A 21,838-nucleotide genomic window follows, 5' to 3' on the forward strand; every position below is an offset into this window, starting at 1 on the left:
CTTGTATATTGTGTTTTAACTGCCCTGTACACCGCCCCGAGTCCTTCGGGAGAAGGGCAGTATATAAATCCAATTAAATAAATAAATAAATAAATAAATAAATAAATAAATAAATAAATAAATAAATAAATAAATAAATAAAAGCACACAAACAAAAAACCTTCAAAGCACCAGTCCCACTTACTTTCTAAAACAGGGGTCTTCAAACTTGGCCCTTTTATGACTTGTGGACTTCAACTCCCAGAATTCCTCAGACCCCTGTTCTAAAATGTCAAATGTAGCTCTTGGCAACCTATTTCCCCCCTCCCCCTAGAGTCAACAGGCTATTGGTCTGATGTAGAAACCTCCTGTATACGGAGCAACCTCACCAAACCAGGTTTACTTGCAGTGAGCTCAATGGAACTTCCACCTTCACAAGGGAATTGGATTATAACCTCTAAGAGCTTTCTTGAATTGTTACCAAGGTAAAGGAAAAACATCTGCAGGCATTCCTGGGGACGAAGCCCTGACAGCCCTGCAGTTCCAGCCGTCTCTCGCTCAGGCTTGTGCGGTGCTGCCACCAGTTCAGCTCATTCCCCTCCCACGCTACCACTTTTCTAGGATGGTCACGTACCACCTGCCAGGTGCCAATGTACCACAGGTGGTACCTGTACCACTGGTTGAAAAGCCCTGCTTTAAACACTAGGCCAGGGGTAGGCAACCTTGGCTCTTTTATGACTCATGGACTTCAACTCCCAGAATTCCTGAGGAATTACTGGGAGTTGAAGTCCACGAGTCATAAAAGAGCCAAGGTTGCCTACCCCTGCACTAGACCAAACTGGCCCTCTCATTCACAGATGTTTCATCCAGGATGATGAAAGGAGCAAGGGGATGGATTCCACCAACATTTGGAGGGCTACAGATTCCCCACCTCTGGCGTAAGACACTTGCGTTGACTCTTAGAAACTATTACCCAATTTCCCGTATCTCCATCTAAAAAGACCACCAGACATAGAACAGATTCTCCCCAGCAAGGCATGAGGAGGGACAGAGAGGGTAGCAATCCAAAAATTCAGTACCAAGAGTCTCAGCGACACAATTACCTTCCTGCAACACCAGCTACTCGGCTGAAATCTCTGCCCTGATATAAACAAAGACACAACATTCTTAAGCAAACAACATCAGTTAATAGGTAATCCACAAAGATAAAAAGAAGGGGCTGATGGGAGAGTGGTGGATGACATCTCATTCTGCTTCTGTTACGGGAAAGGGAGACTTTTGTCCAGTTCTGTAATATTTTTTTCCTGTCCGGGGGGGGGGGGGGGGAAGAGGGCAACCAGCGGCAGGTTTTTTTTGGAAGAAGAAGCCTTTGTCAGTTTTCACTGGCCAGGCCAGGCACAAAGGGGGCAATTGACAAGGCAGGCGTGGGAAATGTACTTCTGCAGAGATGGGTTTCTGCCAATCAGAGGCAGGAGCAGATTTCCCCCCCTCCCCGCCCCCGCCACCCCGTCCTTTCAATCCGGACTGAACTTCACCCCTGTTGAATCACAACTGACAAGAGCCTTGATACAAACTACCATTAGAAGGAAGACTGCCGTTGACCAGGATGTTCTCTTCGGAAAAATTAAAAGACAGCTGTCGCCGGTGACGAAAACAACGAAGCTGGAAAAAGGTAAGTCTGCATGAATCCGGGAAGCAAGACCATTAATTACGTTTTTTCCCCCAACTGCCCTGTCCCACCTCCTCGATTGGAAACTGTGCAACCTGTTAGAAAGTGGGACAGCGAGGAGGGGTTCAAGTGCGCTTACGCAGAGAAAATAAAAAAAATGGAGCAAGTAAAAAATAAAATAAAATTCTGCGGTGAATTCCTAACAGTAATTAGGATTGATTAGGATTAGTGAACCGTAATTAGAGATTGCAGAGTTCCCAAAAGGGGCTAGGCTGGTTAGAAATTCTGAGAGAAATTGTCCCAATTCATCTAGAGATCATTTCATTGGAGCAGGAAGTATTCGAGGTTTAAAATAAACCTCAAAGTAAAGGGAGATGATTTCCCTCCCCCCCACCACCTTAGTTCCAGAAGAGATGCAAAGGTAGGATTCATATCTTACACTAGTGTTTCTCATCCTTGGCAACTTGAAGGTATGTGGACTTCAACTCCCAGAATTCCCCAGCCAGTCTTGCTGCTTTGGGAACTCCTTGCTGGCTGGGGAATACTGGGAGTTGAAGTCCACATATCTTCAAGTTGCCAAGGATAAGAAACACCGCCTTACACGTGATTAAGCTATGCTTTAACCATATTTAACAAACCATAACTTGCTGGGTTCCCACATCACATGATGTTGTAAATGACAAACCGTGGCTTAGAGGAACAGTTCACATGATGGCTGAGATATATATATATATAAAGGCAGGAGACCTTGCACCATTTCAGACATGTGGCTGTCCAGTCTCTTCTAAAAAGCATCCAGGGATAGAGCACTCACAACTTCTGAGGGCAAGTCATTTCTATTTTGTGATTATGATGGATAAAATGAAAGCAGCTGAACCAAGTTTATCTATTCAGCTTCTTTGAAAAGCAACGACTTGAGCTTTGATCCCCCCCCCACCCGCCATTGCTGAGTAAAGTCCAGTCTTCTACTGGAGATTAGATTGGCCTGCAGCTTTGAACACCAGCCAGAGGAACTGCAAAGCTGGAGTGTCAACCTTCAGGGCTGAAGTTCAACCCAGTAAGATTTTTTTCTAAAAAGATCAAAAGGACGAAGGGGGAAACCTGCTTCCTTTTTCAAAAGAAAGGCCACAACCTTGCCTACCTTCCAGGGTTGGTGTTGTGGAGGAAGAAAAAAAAGGGAAAAGAAACCACCTGTAGGAAAAGCAGGAAAAACACAAAGAGTCAAACTGAGAGTCGTCAAGGGCACCAAAGTGAGGCAAGGACAGCTGAGAAGCCACAATACCGTTAATTATTCCATGCCACAATTAGGTCACCCAAAAAATGAGAGCCAGTTTGGTCTAGTAGTGCAGGGGTAGGCAACCTTGGCTCTTTTATGACTCGTGGACTTCAACTCCCAGAATTCCTGAGCAAGCTACGCTGAGGGGGAAAAGGAGAGGTTTCCAAGCTGAGCCATGCTGGCCCAGGAATTCTGGGAGTTGAAGTCCACGAGTCATAAAAGAGCCAAGGTTGCCTACCCCTGGCCTAGGCCTAGGCCGCTTTATGACTCATGGACTTCAACTCCCAGAATTCCTGAGCCAGCCATGCTGAGGGGAAAGGGAGAGGTTTCCAAGCTGAGCCATGCTGGCCCAGGAATTCTGGGAGTTGAAGTCCACGAGTCATAAAAGAGCCAAGGTTGCCTGCCCCTGGTCTAGTGGTTAAAGCACCAGGCTAGAAAGCAGATTGCGAGTTCAAGTCCCACTTTAGCCATGAAAGTTAGCTGGGTGACCTTGAGCCAATCGTTCCGTCTCAGCCAAGTCACCTCACAGGGTTGTTGTTGCAGGGCAGGGGTCTTCAAACGTGGCCCTTTTGTGACTTGTGAACTTCAATTCCCTGAATTCCTCAGCCAGGCATGCCTGGTTGAGCAATTCTGGGAGTTGAAGTCCAGAAGTCATAAAAGGGCCAAATTTGAAGACCCCTGTTGTAGGGGAAATAGGAGGAGAAAGATGTGTTAAATATGTTCACTGCCCTGAGTTATATATAAATCAATCAATCAATCAGGCAACTGAACTTAAGGAACCCTTTCCCTGGAGCCTTCTGGAAGTTCTCTGGATCCACTAATCTCTGACTCGACCAACTATCAGCTTCTTAGGGATTCCAAAGGGTGGCAAACTGGTTGGCAAAAAGACTTTCTCCTCGCCTCTTGCCTAAGCCTTTTTTAACCTGGAGATGCCATGGAACATTCCGGAAGCAAACCAAGTATTAAATCCCTGAGTTTTTCCCATTATGGGCTGTGCTTTGAAATCAGGTGGAAGAGAAGGACGTGGAACCCCTTTTTTTTTAAAGTTAAGCTGTAATTCTCAGATTTTATAATTATGCCTGGAGGAACTTTCTTCCATGTTTCTCCCTCTGCTGCATAAATCCGTACGGAGTCTGGGAAGCAACAGAAGCCACCAGAATGGTATATACCAGGGGTCAGCAACCTGAAACAGTGAAAGAGCCACTCGGAACCGGTTCCCTCACAAAAGGAAAAACTGGGAGCCGGCGTACATGCACGCATGCGCAGAACAGGGTTTGAAGAGTGGAGCCAAGGCGAGATATGCACCTACCCTGCATATTTGAATTGATTGGTTGAACTTTTTTAGTCCCACTTTTTTTTGGGGGGGGACTGCACATGGCAGAGGACTGGGAACCGCAGGAGACGGCTGAAAGAGCCGCATGCGGCTCCGGAGTCGCGGGTTGCAGACCTGTGGTATATACTGTAGAGTCCGTCTCCCCTTCAGGTCTCAGAGCAGAGAAATATAGATGTCCAAAGGTGCTTTTTCAAGAGACAACTGGACTTACTTGCTTTCTTTGAAGATGTTTCACTTCTCATCCGAGAAGCTTCTTCAGCAATGACTGGATGGTGGGGAATAGAAGGATTTATACTCCTTACAGAAAGCTGGTCATTTGCCTTCTTTTAGAGCCCTTGAGGCCAGCTGGGGGTTTTTGTCTGTGTCTTCGGGGTCACCTGAGTAGTGCAAATGGGTGTGGAGCCTTCTTGGAACTGCTGAAAGGACTGTGTTGTAGACTGGAGATAGATGATGTTGTATCCTTCCCCCGCTATTGAGAGAGGACTGTTCAGTTTTGACATAGATGTCCTCTTTGATCCCTCTTTCAAATTAGCGGCCCAGAGCTAAAGAAGCTTCTTGGATGAGAAGCGAAACATCTTCAAAGGGAAAAAAAAGAAAGTCCAGTAGCCTCTTGAAAAAGCACAATTTGGGACAACCACGACTGGGATGGCTGAGAATCTCCATAGACATGGAGAGATAAAGATGTTATATTGTATCATGCCCCCTTGTACAAGGTTTTACAGGTAATCCTCAACTTTCAACGGTTCATTTAGCGACCGTTCAAAGTTACAACCGCACTGAAAAAAGTGATTATGACCTTTTTCCACACTTACGACCGTTCCAGCATTCCCCATGGTCGCGTGATTTACATGCAGAGGCTTGGCATCTGATTCACCTTTATGACAGTTGCAGTGTCCCGGAATTATTGGATCCCCTTTTGTGACTTTCTGACAAGCAAAATCAATGGGGAAACCAAAGTCACTTAACAACCACATCATTACTAACGTAACATCATTACTAACTGCAGTGAGTTGCTTAACAGATGTGGCAAGAAAAGTCCTAAAATGGGGCACTTAACTCACTTAACAAATTTCTCACTCACCAACATAAATTTTGGGCTCAATTGTGGTCGTAAGCTGAGGACCACCTGTACATGACTTCTATCCCTTCCTGAGATGGGGAGAGTATACAGGTAGTGTACATCCTGTGTGATATTTTCAGTTACTTTGACCACCAGGAGGCGCTACATTTCCTATTACAGATGACCCCTAGTGAGGATGAAAGTGGTGTGCCTCCTGGTGGCCAATATACAGATAGTCCTTGACTTGCAACAGCTCATTTAGTGACCATTCAGTTACAATGGGACTGAAAAACGTGACTTATGACCGTTTTTCCCAATTACAACCTTTGCAGCTTCTCCACGGTCGTGTGACCAAAATTCAGACTGCTTGGCAACTGGTTCATATTTATGACCCTTGCTATGTCCCAAGGTCAGGTGACCCCATGACTTTTTACGACCTTCTGACAAGCAAAGTCAATGGAGAAGCCAGATTCACTTAACAGCCGGATTATTGGCTTATAATCTGAAGTGATTCACTGAACAACTCTGGCAAGAAAGGTCGTAAAATAGAGCAAAACTCACTTAGCCAATTTCTCACTTAATAACAGAAATCTGGGGCTCAATTGTGGTCGTAAGTCAAAGACTACCTGTAACTGCAAGCAATAGACTTTTTAGATATCCAGTAACGGATGGAAAGAATTTCTCCATTGAAAGGAGAGATTGTAAAGCTATTGAAAAGTTTTTTTAAAAAAATATTGCAACACATCTTGGACTTCCAAAGGATGAATCCCCTCAAAAGATCCCCCTTGGATAGCGAGATGGGAGGTATATAAATTTAATATCTTTAAAAAAAGAAAAAAAGTACGGATAGGTGATTTTGCCAGCCAATGGCAATTATTTGAAAACATGCAGAAAACCTTTTTAACAGCAGAGGGCAGCAAAAGCCAAACCACACAGACAGTCTTCCCTGCATAAAACTATAATCTACATTCCATCTGCTTTAAATAGCTTCTAACAACCACTCTCTTCCGGTTTTGAGAAGGTTTGGGTAGCCTGGAGAAAAGTTAACTCCCTGCAGGTGATAAGGCAAACAATTATTACAACCAGTGCTTTAATTTTTAGTGTATCTAAAAGACTAGGATTTTGTTCAAGGTAAGTTAATACTATTAGTGTTACCATGCACAAATCCGTTGAAAAAAGGTGCCGGAACTCGGTTCCGGTGCGTTCTATGACAAAAAAAAAAGCCCTGATTACAACCATCCCTAAAGTGTTTCCATGGAGAAGGTTTCTCTCTCTCTCTCTCTCTCTAAGCCAGTGATGGAAAACCTTTTAGAGACCGAGTGCCCAAACTGCAACCCCAAACCCACTTATGTATTGTCAGGTGCTAGGTGGACGTGGCCCATTGAGTGGGTGTGGCCAATGGGTGGGCGTGGCACATTGGGTGGGCATGGCTGCAGTGGTAACGGCAGAATAGGTGGGACTAAAAAGTTCAATCAATCAATTCCAACTTTGCGAGATCTTTTTTTCCCCCACGAGAAGTTGAAATTGATTGATTGAACCTTTTTTTTTTGCGTATGGCGGAGGCCTAGAGCGAAAAGGTTTTATAAAACCCAGCTGAAGGCGTAGGACTGGGGTGATGGCGCGCGTGTCCACAGAGAGGGCTCTGCGTGCCATCTGAGGCACGCGTGCCATAGGTTCGCCACCACGGCTCTAAGCAAAAGGAGAAGAAAGTTGTGGTTCATTTTAAGATTCAAAAACTCACATTTTACCCTAAGCGTTTTACTTGAAAGCAAACCCTTATCTACCTGTAGAATATTCTGCCCTTGGGAAAAAATCAGTGACAGGAACAGAAGGACTGACTAAACCAGTTTCTTTCCTTCCAAATTGGTATCTGGGATCATGGCCAGAGATCAATGACATTTCCCCTTGCCTAAAGGAAGGGCTCCGTTTAGAAGTGCACCAGATGGATTTGCAAGTGAGTTAGACAGAGCGCCTCGCCCTTCTAAGAGAAAGAGAAGACGCATTAACAATGGCAACACTGTCAATGTCAAGAGGAGAACATGAGCCTACAAGTACGGGCAGAGATCCCAAAATATTCCAGTATGGAAGTTTTGAATCTAAGGAGCCTGAACTGAAACATGCACCCATTGCTAGGAGTCGGTTTCGATTTGCTATCTGTAAAACAAGTCTCTCAATCCTTTTAGGTTTACAACAGAAGCTGCCTCGCCAATGGGTTTCCACTCTCCCGAAATGCATCCTCTGCTTTAAACTGCCGAGGAGTTAAAGAGTTTATTTATTAAATTTCTCACCTCCCGGTTAGTGCCCCTGGCGACAACTACAACACCGTAATAAAACCATCTAAACATGTGAATAAAACAAATTAAAAACAGGTCAGAACAAATTACAACGTACAAGTAAAAATAAAAATAAAAAATCAGTTAAAATTCAGAAGGTTAAAAGGTTAATTAATGTGAACTCCCAGGCAAATTCAACATTCCTCCGGGAAAAGGGAAAGCAGAGACATCAAATCCCCAGGAAGAACTGCAGCTACTTGGCAGGGGGCAAACCATTTCTACAGCCTGGTGAAAAGCTATCCCTGGTGTATCCTGTCAGCCTCTAATTAAAGGGATTAGAAAGCAAACAGTAGATTATTAACAGCCTCAAGAGAGTGTGCTTAATGTGTAGGAAACTAGACACCTCACTACCCATCTCTTAGGGCAAAATCTACAAATCCAAGTTAGATGGGTGAGTTGTTCAGAACCAATACAGCTCAAGTTGTTCTTCCACATAGGTCAGTTTTCCTAGCCAGATTCCTTCTTCTCTACTTTCCCATTTTTTTTCCTAACAAAGCTTAACCAAACCCCCAAATCAAACTGTTCTGCTTTCCTTTCAATTGTCTTACAATTCTCAAAAATCCTAACCAGCAGCTGCTTCCTTTAACAGCAAAATAAGATTTGACCATTATGTAAGCTTAAGGGATTGACTTGACTTTAAGTAATATTATTCTAAAGTTCACCAACCAGAGACAGGTACCGAGGGGTCATTTTTTTTTCAAGGCGCTAGAATCAATCCCCTGACTGTGCAAGATGCAAGCACAGGTATGATTTCTTATAAATCCAGAATTCTAACCATTCCGTTTGGAAAACTACCTTTTAATAACTAAACATTTGAACCTGACAAGCAGTTGGTGGGATTTTCTTTGAGACCCACATTACTAAGGAATTCAAGTAGTGCAATCAAGCATACTTCTTCCCATAATGCTCAGCTTAGCATTAGGAAACATTGTAGGAAATTAGGTAAAAGGTAAAGGTTCCCCTGCACATGCATGCTAGTCCGACTCTAGGGGCCGGTGCTCATCTCCGTTTCAAAGCCGAAGAGCCAGCGCTTGTCCGAGGACGTCTCCGTGGTCATGTGGCCGGCATGACTAGACGCCAAAGGCGCACGGAACGCTGTTACCTTCCCACCGTAGTGGTCCCTATTTTTTTAACGTGCATTTTTTTAACGTGCTTTCGAACTGCTAGGTTGGCAGAAGCTGGGACGAGTAACAAGCGCTCACTCTGTTACGCGGCACTCAGGATTCAACCCGCCAAACTGCCGACCTTCTGATCAACAAGCTCAGTGTCCTAACCCACTGAGCCACCACGTCCCTGTCTAAACATTGTAGGAAATTAATAAAGATCATTGAATCATAGAGTGGGAAGGAACCTGAGGCCTTTTAGTCCAGGCAGGGCAATTATGTAAGTTTGCTAAACCCCCGTAACAAAGGAGAAGGATTGCCTGGGTATTTTGCACATTCCCCCAAGGAGGCAATCCTGTGAATTACTTCTCTTTCCCCCACCTCATGTAAATTAACCTGAAATTCCTCTCCTCAGGATTGAGATTCCTTGTTGAAAGAATATGCATACTCCCTCAGACCAACCACAAAGAATTGGGTTTGGTGATGTAACACTGAGGAAAGGAGATTTCCTGATCATAGTAGAGAGACACAGAAGTAATTCCAGTAATAACAGCGACCCTGATTCTTGGCCTTTCAAAATTTTGGCCTTCTTTACATTCTTGGCAAGTAATAACACACTGATGCTTCTCTCTTTCAGTACAGAAACCTGATTGTGTGCCACCTCCCCAATCACCTTTATTCATCAGGAAGTTTCAGTTCTCCCAAGCTGAATGTCAAAAGGTCAAAGGTGAGGAAACAAAAAATAAATAAATAAAAGGAACATGACATTCCAAATAGGAGTAGCTTACATTTTAAAAAGTATGATGCATGCAACTGAAAAGATTGTAACTCTGTCACCAAATCCATGGGAAGGTGTATATCTTTTCATTGTTAGCCTAAGAAACATCTAACTTGAAGAAGAATGTTTACTGTTGCTTTATTCAGGACCTTTTACCCAGCTCCAGAGAAAAATGTCCTTAATGTTGCACAGAAAGGGCTAGAATGCAACAACACAGGAAAGAGAATTGCTAGTCATTCTAGCACCTCCTACAACTTTCATCAGCCCACTATGACTTAACAATCAGAAGCTGTAGTCTCAAACATCTGGCAGGCCTGGTACCAAGTAACAACTTCAAAATATCAAAACATTTCTCCAGATGTTATGGCCCTGATGTACGTCCCTTTCCCCAACTGACACCTTGCAACCAAGTTGGAATTGAAGCTCTCAAAATTCCAAACTGCATGAGCAAAGTCTTTGGGTTAACCTGTACTTTCTGAACATGGTGTTATGGCATTTGCCACAAGTTTTGATGAGACCGCAAATTTGTGTTGGCTGGGAATTCCGGGTGTTACAGTAACAGTACATGTGGAATATGCCCCATTGGCCAAAACAATGAATCAGAAAAGTGAGGTTTTCTAAACTGCGTCTTTACGTATTAGTGGCTTACTCTGAAAACAGATATGTCTTAGTTCAGCCTAAGAACTACTATTTCACCCACCAGGCTCGACACATGTATTGAAAGGAAATAAAAAGCATGTTTACAGATGAAGGGTGCTTTCTCCGAGAAATCCATACATAAAAATTAAGCATTCATTATGTAATCTGTAAAAAAAATATCTATTTTTTCTTTAACGTGAGTTTAAGACTTTCTAGAAGAAAGTTCACCTTCAGAAATCTCTCAGAATTTTCCTGTTCTGCAAATCAACTTTGTCTCTAGGTCAAGTTGTTATATAGTCAAAGAAATGAATAAAGAATTCATAATTTCCTCAAAAACCAACTGCTGTAACTCTGTCACCAAATCCATGGGCAGGTGTATATCTTTTCATTGTTAGCATAAGAAACATCTAACTTGAAGAAGAATGTTTACTGTTTCTTTATTCAGGACCTTTTACCCAGCTCGAGAAAAATGTCCTTAATGTTGCACAGAAAGGGAAGCCAGGAAAAAAAAGTGAGGGGAATAAGTATTTTTCCACTCTCAAATATACACTTTAAAAAGGTAAAGTAAAAAAAAAATAATTGGGGGGTAGGGGTGGGAAATCTAACCTCATCCAGGAAGAATTTTAAGCAGGATTGAGCTGAAAGGCTCAAATGAGTGTAATTGAAAGGACTGCTATCTTAAAGAGATGTTGGGGAAATTCCACCGACTTAAAAGAAACAAAAGCATCCGCAAACAAAAAATCCATTTGACAGAAGTACCTTTCTGTCAAAAAAGATGTTGGGGGGGGGAGAGTAATTAAGGCAATTCCAGCTGGGAGAGTGTATCCCCATCACACACACACACACACACACACCATTAAAGCAGCAACATATTCAGAAGTACAAATTCTAGATCTCCTTTTGAAAACCATAAAACTTTTCCTGGTGGGGAGACAAGGGAGGGGTATTTTGTTCCCACCATCGTTTTAGTCTATCCGGAAGGTGCCTTTGAGAAATTGCAGGGCGGGTAATCAGTGCATCTGTTTTGGTGGGGCAGAGCTTCGTTAGCTCTTTTTTTTTTGGGGGGGGGGGAGAAGGAGCCCAGGGGACACAGAAGGAAGAGGAAGGCAGACAGCAGAGGGTTTTTGCCAGATGGCAAACCTAGTCCGGGACTCCCCAGGGAAGGGCAAAAATTGGGAGGGCTGAGGAAGGCAGGACTTGGGATGCAGAAAACGATCTCACATCTGGGAAGACACGAGGAATCCCACTTTGGGGACTGCAAGGAGAAGGGACCGGGGGGGGAGGACCCCAAAGGGAGCATTTGGGAAGGGAGGGGGCATTTTCTATCAGCAACGTTTCCGCCCGGAGCTATTTATAAACAGAACCGGAAACGTCGAAACCCCCCCCCCTTCTCCTTTTATCCGAGAGGGATGGAGGTCATGCCCACCGGCCGTTTCCTGTACCCCAACTTACCTGCCGTAAGCACCCCGGGACTCCCATGGTAACTGCCATGCTGTTGTTGTTAAGGCTGTGGTTTAACGGGACTGGGCGGGGCCTGCGGGAGACCAAGCCCCCAAAGGGTTCCGCCCCCCGGGCCGCCTCTGGCGACGCCCCCGTTTGGCCGATCCGGGAGGCTGTTTTTTATTTTTAATTTTGGGGGGTTGGGCTTTGGGGGTGGAGGTTGCGTGGCCGGGATGCGGTTTTTGGGATCGGACTTACTTGGTAGAAGAGAGCGCCGCTGAGCATGTACAGAGTGTCCCTCTCTTTCTTCCTTTCCCTTTGAGGCAAGGGTTGATTTTGTGTGTGGCTCCATCCCTGGAGGCTTTTAAGAAGAGACCGGACAGCCATTTGTCTAAAACGATACAGGGTCTCTTGCTTGAGCAGGGGGGGGTTGGACTAGAAGACCTCCAGGACCCTTTCCAACTCTTGTTATTCTGTATTCTGCCTGGACAAGATCCTGGAGCTTTCCTGGCAGCATTTTTGCAAGTGGTTTGGCTCAAGGTCACCCAGCTGACTTTGTGTCTAAGGGCAGCAGGACTAGAACTCTCAACTTTCCAGTTCCTAGCCTGATGCCTTAGCCACTACACCAGCATATGATGCGGTAGCTCCGAGAGATATTTCTTCAGAGGATATTTGTGCCAGGGTTTTCTTGTTACAAAACGGGCGGCTGCACTTCCTCCCATATTCCTGGAGAAAACTTAAGATTTTGCTTTGGTGCATCCGCGCAATACAATCCCCTTGTCTGAAAGGCTCCCAAGTAGAATCAAAATAAATAAAAATCGAAAGTAGCCTGCCTCCTCTTGAAAAGAGGCAGTTTGGTGGAGTACAAGTGGATAATGCCTCAGATACAGGAAAAAAAACCAAAAAGGAGGCAGGCTATGGCTGAAAGTTGGGAAGTATCTTTGAGGGGTGTGTACGAGGTATTTTGTACGCGCTGGGATTGTTAATTGCTTGGTTTTGTTTACTTGCATACACACCTTTCTTGGCTCCCACCCCTTCTACACAAGTCAAGTGGAGTGGGGGGACGCAGCCAATCACACCCAGGTCCACCGCACACGCCCTTTAACGCAGCCAATAACATGATTGGCATTTACACCTTTCAAGGAGCACATGCAGAGCAAACAACAGCTGCACTGGCACACACAACTGGGTGAGGCACCGGCAAACTCTGTATCTCATCTGGCTATGCATTGTTTGTTTAATGTTATAAGCCTTCTCGAAAAAGTAGGGCATGTTGAAGAGGAAATGGGAAAACATCGTATATCAAGTTTCCACCTAAAATCAATGTGGGCTGGAAAACATCAAAAGGAAGCCAAGCCTATTCTCGCTTGCTGGACTAAATAAACTATAAAATGTTGTTGTTGTTGTTATTTGTTCAAATGATCCAACTGATCATTGTTGGGTTTTTTTTTTGAAAAAAAAATGCTTCCGAGAATCTGCTGAATTATATGCCATTGAACAGATATGTGCGTTCTGTCTACCGTCTTGGTCTGAATTCTACTTAAATATTGATTTGTTCCAAGTATAAATGATAAGTTGGGAAGCTAGTGCTTGATCAAGAACAACTGAATCTTCCACTATCTTCCACCCCTCTCTCAAAAAAGGGGGAGAATAATCATAGCTGCACCCCTTCCTTAAAAGGTGGTTATACTTCAAAAGATTGTGATCCCCTACAGAAAGGATCCTGATCGCTTACAAACGTCTAAATGCTAAATTCCATAACTAAATGCTAAAAACTTCATCCACTTCTCTTGCTTTGTTATGTCCTTGAACAAATCGTAACAAAGCCCCAGCTTCATCCGTTAGATAAAACAGGAAGGAAGACTAAAGGAATTAAATGCTTTTGAATGATTGATATTTTCATTTTAAAAAGGGAAGTTCTGTTTTCATTTGTTACATAACGCTGGATACTCAAGTCAAATGAAAAATTTCCATGCAGGAGGGAACTTTCAAGAGAAATGGAGGACGTTAGGCAAAGACTGTTCAGAAAACGGCCTCAGCTAGGCTCTTATCACATGTCATTCACAGGGCTTTTACCATCGTGAGCCCTGTGGAAAAAATCCCTGAAATATCCATTTATTTTCTCATTTTAAAAAAATTATTTGTATTTTGGATTGTGAATATCACTTGTAAGGTTTTTGGTTTTTTGGGGGGGGGCAAGTTTGGGATCTAAAAGGTGGAATGATAATGACTGATTTGATTTAGATTGTACTTTATTTTAGGAGTTCCTGCCTAGTTTTCTCCCCTAAGAACGCTGCAAGGTATGTCTGAGGAATTTCCTCACATTTAGAACAATTAACCAGTGGAACAACGTGCCTCCAGATGTTGTGGGTTCTTCCAACACGGGGGTTTTTAAGAAGAGATTGGACAACCATTTGTCTGGAATGGTATAGGGCAGTGATGGCGATCCTTTTAGAGACCGAGTGCCCAAACTGCAACCCAAAACCCACTTATGAATTGTTGGGTGCCGGGTGGGCGTGGCCCATTGGGTGGGCATGGCTGCAGTGGTAACGGCAGACTGGTTGGGACTAAAAAATTCAATCAATCAATTCCAACTTTACGAGATCTTTTTTTTCCCCGCAAGAAGTTGAAATTGATTGATTGATTGAACCTTTTTTTTGCACACAGCAGTGGAGGCCTAAAGCGAAAAGATTTTAAGAAACCCAGCTGAAGGCGTAGGACTGGGGCAACAGCGCAGGTGCCCACAGAGAGGGCTCTGTGTGCCACGCGTGCCATAGGTTCGCCACCACAGGTATAGGGTTTCTTCCTTGAGCAGGGGGCTGGACTAGAAGACCTCCAAGGTCCCTTCCAACTCTGTTATTCTGACCCAAAGTCACCCACTGAACTTCCATGGCTGAAAGTGGACTATTGTATAATCTGGAGGTCTTTGGTGTGCGTCTTAACACCTTAAGCATTGTATCATTACAGGGAGTGCAGAATTATTAGGCAAGTTGTATTTTTGAGGATTAATTTTATTATTGAACAACAACCATGTTCTCAATGAACCCAAAAAACTCATTAATATCAAAGCTGAATATTTTTGGAAGTAGTTTTTAGTTTGTTTTTAGTTATAGCTATTTTAGGGGGATATCTGTGTGTGCAGGTGACTATTACTGTGCATAATTATTAGGCAACTTAACAAAAAACAAATATATACCCATTTCAATTATTTATTTTTACCAGTGAAACCAATATAACATCTCAACATTCACAAATATACATTTCTGACATTCAAAAACATAACAAAAACAAATCAGTGACCAATATAGCCACCTTTCTTTGCAAGGACACTCAAAAGCCTGCCATCCATGGATTCTGTCAGTGTTTTGATCTGTTCACCATCAACATTGCGTGCAGCAGCAACCACAGCCTCCCAGACACTGTTCAGAGAGGTGTACTGTTTTCCCTCCTTGTAAATCTCACATTTGATGATGGACCACAGGTTCTCAATGGGGTTCAGATCAGGTGAACAAGGAGGCCATGTCATTAGATTTCCTTCTTTTATACCCTTTCTTGCCAGCCACGCTGTGAAGTACTTGGACGCGTGTGATGGAGCATTGTCCTGCATGAAAATCATGTTTTTCTTGAAGGATGCAGACTTCTTCCTGTACCACTGCTTGAAGAAGGTGTCTTCCAGAAACTGGCAGTAGGACTGGGAGTTGAGCTTGACTCCATCCTCAACCCGAAAAGGCCCCACAAGCTCATCTTTGATGATACCAGCCCAAACCAGTACTCCACCTCCACCTTGCTGGCGTCTGAGTCGGACTGGAGCTCTCTGCCCTTTACCAATCCAGCCACGGGCCCATCCATCTGGCCCATCAAGACTCACTCTCATTTCATCAGTCCATAAAACCTTAGAAAAATCAGTCTTGAGATATTTCTTGGCCCAGTCTTGACGTTTCAGCTTGTGTGTCTTGTTCAGTGGTGGTCGTCTTTCAGCCTTTCTTACCTTGGCCATGTCTCTGAGTATTGCACACCTTGTGCTTTTGGGCACTCCAGTGATGTTGCAGCTCTGAAATATGGCCAAACTGGTGGCAAGTGGCATCTTGGCAGCTGCACGCTTGACTTTTCTCAGTTCATGGGCAGTTATTTTGCGCCTTGGTTTCTCCACACGCTTCTTGCGACCCTGTTGACTATTTTGAATGAAACGCTTGATTGTTCGATGATCACGCTTCAGAAGCTTTGCAATTTTAAGAGTGCTGCATCCCTCTGCAAGATATCTCACTATTTTTGACTTTTCTGAGCCTGTCAAGTCCTTCTTTTGACCCATTTTGCCAAAGGAAAGGAAGTTGCCTAATAATTATGCACACCTGATACAGGGTGTTGATGTCATTAGACCACACCCCTTCTCATTACAGAGATGCACATCACCTAATATGCTTAATTGGTAGTAGGCTTTCGAGCCTATACAGCTTGGAGTAAGACAACATGCATAAAGAGGATGATGTGGTCAAAATACTCATTTGCCTAATAATTCTGCACTCCCTGTATATCAGCTCTTCATTATAAGAACAGAAGCAGTTGTTTGTTTTAATCAACCTTAATATTCTTCCATCGTGTTTTAGTGTTACATCTTAATTATTTGCTCCATGGAAAGTTCATAAATCCAGCTTTTCCCCCTTAGCAGAGGAATACAGCTGCTTTTGGATTTTACGTAGAGATGAACATAGACTTTTTAATGTATGGAGCTACTCTTTTTTTACAACTGGTCTCCCAGTTTATTCTATCTTTTTAACTTTCCAAAGTCTTTTTTGGATAATTCAAAACCATGGCAAGAGGCTGTATGGCAGAAAGTCTGGTTAAATACTAAAACCCAGCCAATTCTGGAACCATCTCACAATCTCTGTTGGCTTATGAGGTTTACTGTTAGATCTGAAATAACTGAGCAACAACTCTTGATACATCAAAATATCATATACTTCATATTCCCAGCATGTTTTTTGAGGCCATGTCTTAAGAAGTTTGCAAATCCAATCACTTATGTTTCTGGGTAGGGCTGTCAATCTCAAGGAAAATGAGATATCTTCCAGAAGTTTTGGACAGTCACTTCCATGGACTTTCCCACTGCTCATATTGGCTGGGCTGATGGGAAATAAGTTCTAAGCATCCATAGATTGCCTACTAGGTCAAGGAATTCAGCTCCTCCCCAAATTGAATATGTAAGCCAATTTTACAGGCCTCCTTGGAGGATTAAAGAAAAGGAGCAAGATTAATATTTTTGGGAAAAGACAGGGAAAAAATGTCGATGGCAATAATATTTCTTTTGTTATGTGCCAACGCCAGAACCAGCTAAGGCAAATACAGGCCCAACTTTGTCTACATATTAATCCAGAGAAACAATGGCTGATAATACATTTCATGGTCAGGAAATCAAAACTTGCCAGTTAAACATTTTCATGCTTAACAAAGTAAGCTTTAAAAAAAACAGATTTAGCCTGAAGGTCTAGTTCACCTTAGGCACAACTGTGTGAAAAACAGGTCTGTGCTGTTATCAAAGACTTGATTTGGAATGTTCACTGGAGCTGAACTCGAAATGTATTTTTATTGTTAAGGTCAGGACTTGCGTAGCTTCTGTTCACAAAGCACTCATTTGAGTTTGGGGAGGAGGGGGGTTGCAGTCCCTTTATCTGGTGGGCATCAACAAGGAGAAGACTGATGAAAAGTAACATAAAGATGGGGTTTAAAATGATCTTGACAAATTTCTTCTCCAAGTTTAGGTTGAACAATTCTGAACTATGTTAATGTTTTGTGCCTCAGGAGCAGCTCATAAGGTGAGGCAGTCAGGTTGAAGATATCATAGTGTTGATATTTTCAGCCCAATTCTTAGGTTTGGGAGAGAGGGAATTCACTAAAAACAGATTATTTATACTCCCAAAGTTTTGACTCATTTTATTTTCTTTCTTTTTTTTTAACCTTCTCCCCAAAGTCACACTACCAACAATTGGCATTTTGCTGTTGGAATTTTGGTAGCGCAGAGGGGCAAAATGGAATTAGAGGCTGAATAAGCACACAAGTTGGCAATCCTTCTAGCTCCATAGTCTTCAGGAGTCTGAAGTGGTGTTGATTTCCCCTCATTGGGATGTAATTTGGGTGGGTTATGGCATTCACACATGTGCACTTCCTTTCCCTCGCCTCAAGTAACCAAATGCAAACTGCAGGGAAATGTTGGCGTGCAGGAAGCAGATCATTTGGCCTTAAGATTTCCTACTGGACATGCATCATGTCAGTCAATGGGAAAAGTGGGTGGGCTCCTGATTTTGGCATGCCAGGCCTTTCCTTGCTGAGGACCAGCTGTTCTGCCAGTGAATGATTGCTGCCTACCACACAAGTAAATGCAAGGCAGAGAGCTTTCTGGAGTGAGAAAAAGGGAAAGCCTCTTCATTTTTGCGATGGATTAGAGTTTATTAAAACCTCAAAAGGTCCCAGAGCATTTACGATTACAGTATTTTTGTACTACCACAAATCAATGCAGCAGTGGAACCGTTCCACTTCAGTCTCGCAAACCCGGCTGAGATTGGAGCTCTAGTACAACTCCCAACTTGACTTTGAAATTTGCCAAAAAATGTCCCATCTCAGAAGGCTCTTGCTAGCCATCAAAACCAGAAGTGGGGTTTTGGTGGCTCTTCCTCCCATAGCTTTTGCACACTCAGCCGGAGTTCCCATCCGTCCCATAAGCTGCAAACACAAGAGAGAAGGAGGAAAATCTGGACTCTCTATCCAAGGAGGTACATACACTGCCCTGATACATTTACTTTTACTCATGAAATTTGGGCCCTTATTGAAGAGAAAACAAAGGTTCCAGAGCTCAAAGTTATACGATGAGGTTTTTTTTTATAGTTCAGTAACTAGAACTGGGATCCCAAACCAGTCTCCAATATATCCACAGATGTTTCTGTTTGTAGCTGCTAGAGCAGGGGGTCCTCAAACTTGGCCCTTTTACAACGTGTGGACTTCAACTCCCAGAATTCCTCAGCCAGCATGCCTGAGGAATTCTGGGAGTTGAAGTCCACACATCGTAAAAGGGCCAAGTTTGAAGAGCCCTGTGCTAGAGTGTACCTGCTAAGTACATAAACCAGAAGAGTCGATCATCACCTTCATTTCCAAGCCTGCCAAAGTCCCACAAGAATGTTTTTTTAAAAAAAAAATAAAAATGGGTGGCGTCAGCCTGTAATTTGGGTTGGAAGCATGTTCTCCCACCCATTCAAGCCAAAAAGAAATGGGTTGATGTTTTTCTGTTTTCCTGTTTTCTGTCTTTGTGGAAGTTGGAGAAAGGCAGCTTTTGTTTCTTTGTTCTGTGATGGCATAGCAGGCCATCAACACCCCAATCAATAATTAAAAAGCCACACACACAAAATCAGGCACCACATAAATACTACGCGCAGAATAGCCCAAAGCACACAGTCGGTGAGAGAGAATTTCCTTCTGGATGGGCTCCAGCATAAGTTCTGAAAACTCAGAAGATTAAACATCTGGTCCCGGTGACTGACCCAAATTGGATCCTGCGGCGTTGTATAGTTTTATATTTTTATTTGGCTTTTGATAAATTAGTGTTTTGTGATTCGCCACCTTCGCTCTGGGAAAATTTCAAATTAAGGCCCACTTGGGGAAGTGCTGCAAACATGCCCCCTAAATTAGCTCCTCAACCTAAAATGTATGGGGACCCCAAGTTAGAAAGTCAGGCTAAGAGTGAGTTCCATTTGGCTCACCAGCGGGACTTCCAAAGCTGCTGCACGACAAGAAAAGCAACTAAACTAAACAGATAATATATGCAGGTATCCTTAATTTGTACAATGCAAAGATACTGCTGTTCCTGCCATAAAAGCCGTGGTTGTATTTTCACAATGTTTGTATATGGACCTCTGAAACATTATCTAAATTGCTCAAATCGTACAGTCCCCATTTCCCCACAATGCACTTGCCTGAGCCTCTTTGCCTTCCTTGATCATTGCCTCTGCATTGGCTGCCTGGCTTGCAAGTTTTTCCCATCCAGGAGTCCAAACATTGCTGGGTGAGATGCTGGAATTCCAATGGTTAGAGAATGTTGACGGGGAAAACATTGTGGAAAAGCAACTAAATTGATCCACTTTTATGTAAGAAATGCTTCACAATTCCGTATTCTTGTTTTTTATAAATGTAACCTCATTCAATTAAATCAAAACTGCCTTACGTACGGTAGTGCAGAGGTTGGCACCATAGCACAAATGAACACCAGGGCATCTATCACCTCCAAAACTGCCACTCTGCAAATTCTGGCAACACAGCACAAATGAATAGCAGGGCAAAACTGCCACCTTGCAAATCAACTCTTCCAAAAGTGAAAAATAGTTAAGAATATCACGGGCCTGCTAAAAATATCTTGGAGTGCTGTGAATCGTATATTAGAATGATAAAATCCCAAGGAGAATTCTGTATGAATTTATTTGGAAGCAAATCCTACTGATTTACTCTTAGCTCTACCCCACCAATAAAATGGGACTCCTTGGCTGATGTTTTAAAAGCTAAGTTGGCAAACAGGAGATCCTTGTAAACTAGACTGGGGTAGTTAAAAAAAGAAATACAGGTAGTCCTTAACCTACAACCACAACTGAGCCCAAAATTTCTGTTGTTAAGCTAGACAGTCGTTAACTGAATTTTGGCCCCATTTTATGATCTTTCTTGCCACAGTTGTTAAGTGAATCACTGCCGTGGTTAAGTTAGTTGTTAAGTGAATTTGGCTTCACCACTGAGTTTGCTTGTCAGAAGGTTACGAAAGGTGATCACATGACCCCAAGGCACCGCAACCATCATAAACATGAGTCAGTTAACAAGTACCTGAATTTTGATCACGTGACCATGGGGATGCTGCAATGGTCATAAGTGTGAAAAAGTTGCAATGACATGAAAAAAGTGACGCATGGCCATTTTTCAAGAACGGTCATAAGTCACTTTTTTCATGTCATTGTAACTTTGAACAGTCACTAAACAGCCTGTTGTTATGTCGAGCAATAACTATACATTCTAGAAAAACGAACTAGCAAACCACTTCTGTAATCTTTCCAGAAAAGGGTGTCCATTGTTTAAAACACAGTCCATCTAATTTCTCATTCTCTTTCTTAACTCTATCATGTGTTCTATCATCTCTCTCTCTGTGTCTCTCTGTCTCTCCTATGTCTGTCCGTCCATCCATCCATTCTAACAGGCGGGATGCAACCAGGGTCTGAACGGAACTACTTTCTATGTGGCTTTTCTGTTAAGGAATTAGTCCCTGGATTCATGTGAATACAACCTTGACTAGACCTCCAGTAGATGATTGAAGTGAGGGGGGGGGACAACTGCCTGTTTTTCTAACAAAAGGCTGCATCTCCTTGAAGTAATCTATTGAGAGCCAAAGGGCTGAGGCAAAGGGCTGCACAAAATCATCAGGGGGCGCATTTGACCCCGAGAGTTGCAGGTTGCCCATCCCAGCAGGCAAAAAAAAAAGACTCTTCTCTAATGTTGTTTTTTGGGGGGAAATCATTTGTTACATTCCAGAACTGATATTGAACCCGGATCTTTTATCACAAGACATTTTGCAAAGGGCCACCGTTTGCTAACCATGGGGGTCAATCAATCTTACCTGTTGACTCTAACGCCATATTGGCTTTCATCTATAGCCATGGCTTTAGTCATCGCAATCACAGCCCCCTGCAAATGGAAAGCATTGAGAAGTTATAAAGGGAATCAGCAACTTGACAATTTCTCTCCTGCCTATCAGGCCATCTTTTCACGTCATTAGCTTCCATCTTGTTCTGTTCCAGCCTACGACCAGCCCTGTTTGAATGTCAGGGACAACCCCTTTTTTCTTCTTATGGTCAAAAGGCTGGAAAAACCCAACCAAATTTATTTACAAAGAAATCAAAAGTTCAAACAAGAGTTAAACAAAAAGTTCAAACAAGAGTTAAACAGGAATAACAGACCAGGATTCTAACAGAAGATCTTCAAACGGTTGCCTTCAGCAACCAGCACCTCCCACACCTTCCCCTTTTATCAGCAGTCCCAAGGCGTGGCTTCTCATTGCCTTCTCCTCCTCTCAGCGAGTTGCCTCATTGCCTTAGTCTGTTCTACTCTGCTGGAATGTCTCCTGCTCCTAGCATCCCTAAATAGATCCAGCTGTGAATCATCTACGTCCAATACCTCGTGCTCACACTGCTGAGTCTGATGAGGAACATGA

At 43.2% G+C, this 21,838-nt stretch overlaps 1 protein-coding gene and 1 pseudogene across 2 annotated transcripts in view; both read right to left on the minus strand.

Annotated features, from left to right (window-relative positions):
• LOC308676095 (branched-chain-amino-acid aminotransferase, cytosolic-like) overlaps positions 1–11,692 on the minus strand; it is a 31,550-nt gene extending 19,858 nt beyond the window's left edge. Inside the window, exon 1 of the mRNA XM_081341819.1 lies at positions 11,623–11,692. Coding sequence (XP_081197945.1) covers positions 11,623–11,661 — 39 coding nt within the window. The 5' untranslated portion in view covers positions 11,662–11,692. The remainder of the gene's footprint in view (positions 1–11,622) is intronic.
• A 6,394-nt stretch (positions 11,693–18,086) lies between these two features.
• LOC308676572 (L-fucose dehydrogenase-like) overlaps positions 18,087–21,838 on the minus strand; it is a 40,834-nt pseudogene continuing 37,082 nt past the window's right edge. Inside the window, exons 7-8 of the transcript in view lie at positions 21,245–21,312; positions 18,087–18,324 (exon numbers count right to left, since the gene is read on the minus strand). The product of the transcript in view is annotated as an L-fucose dehydrogenase-like (transcript). The remainder of the gene's footprint in view (positions 18,325–21,244; positions 21,313–21,838) is intronic.

The sequence above is a fragment of the Vipera berus genome, assembly GCF_964194415.1.
Source record: "Vipera berus genome assembly, chromosome: W".
In the NCBI taxonomy this organism is placed as follows: domain Eukaryota; kingdom Metazoa; phylum Chordata; class Lepidosauria; order Squamata; family Viperidae; genus Vipera; species Vipera berus.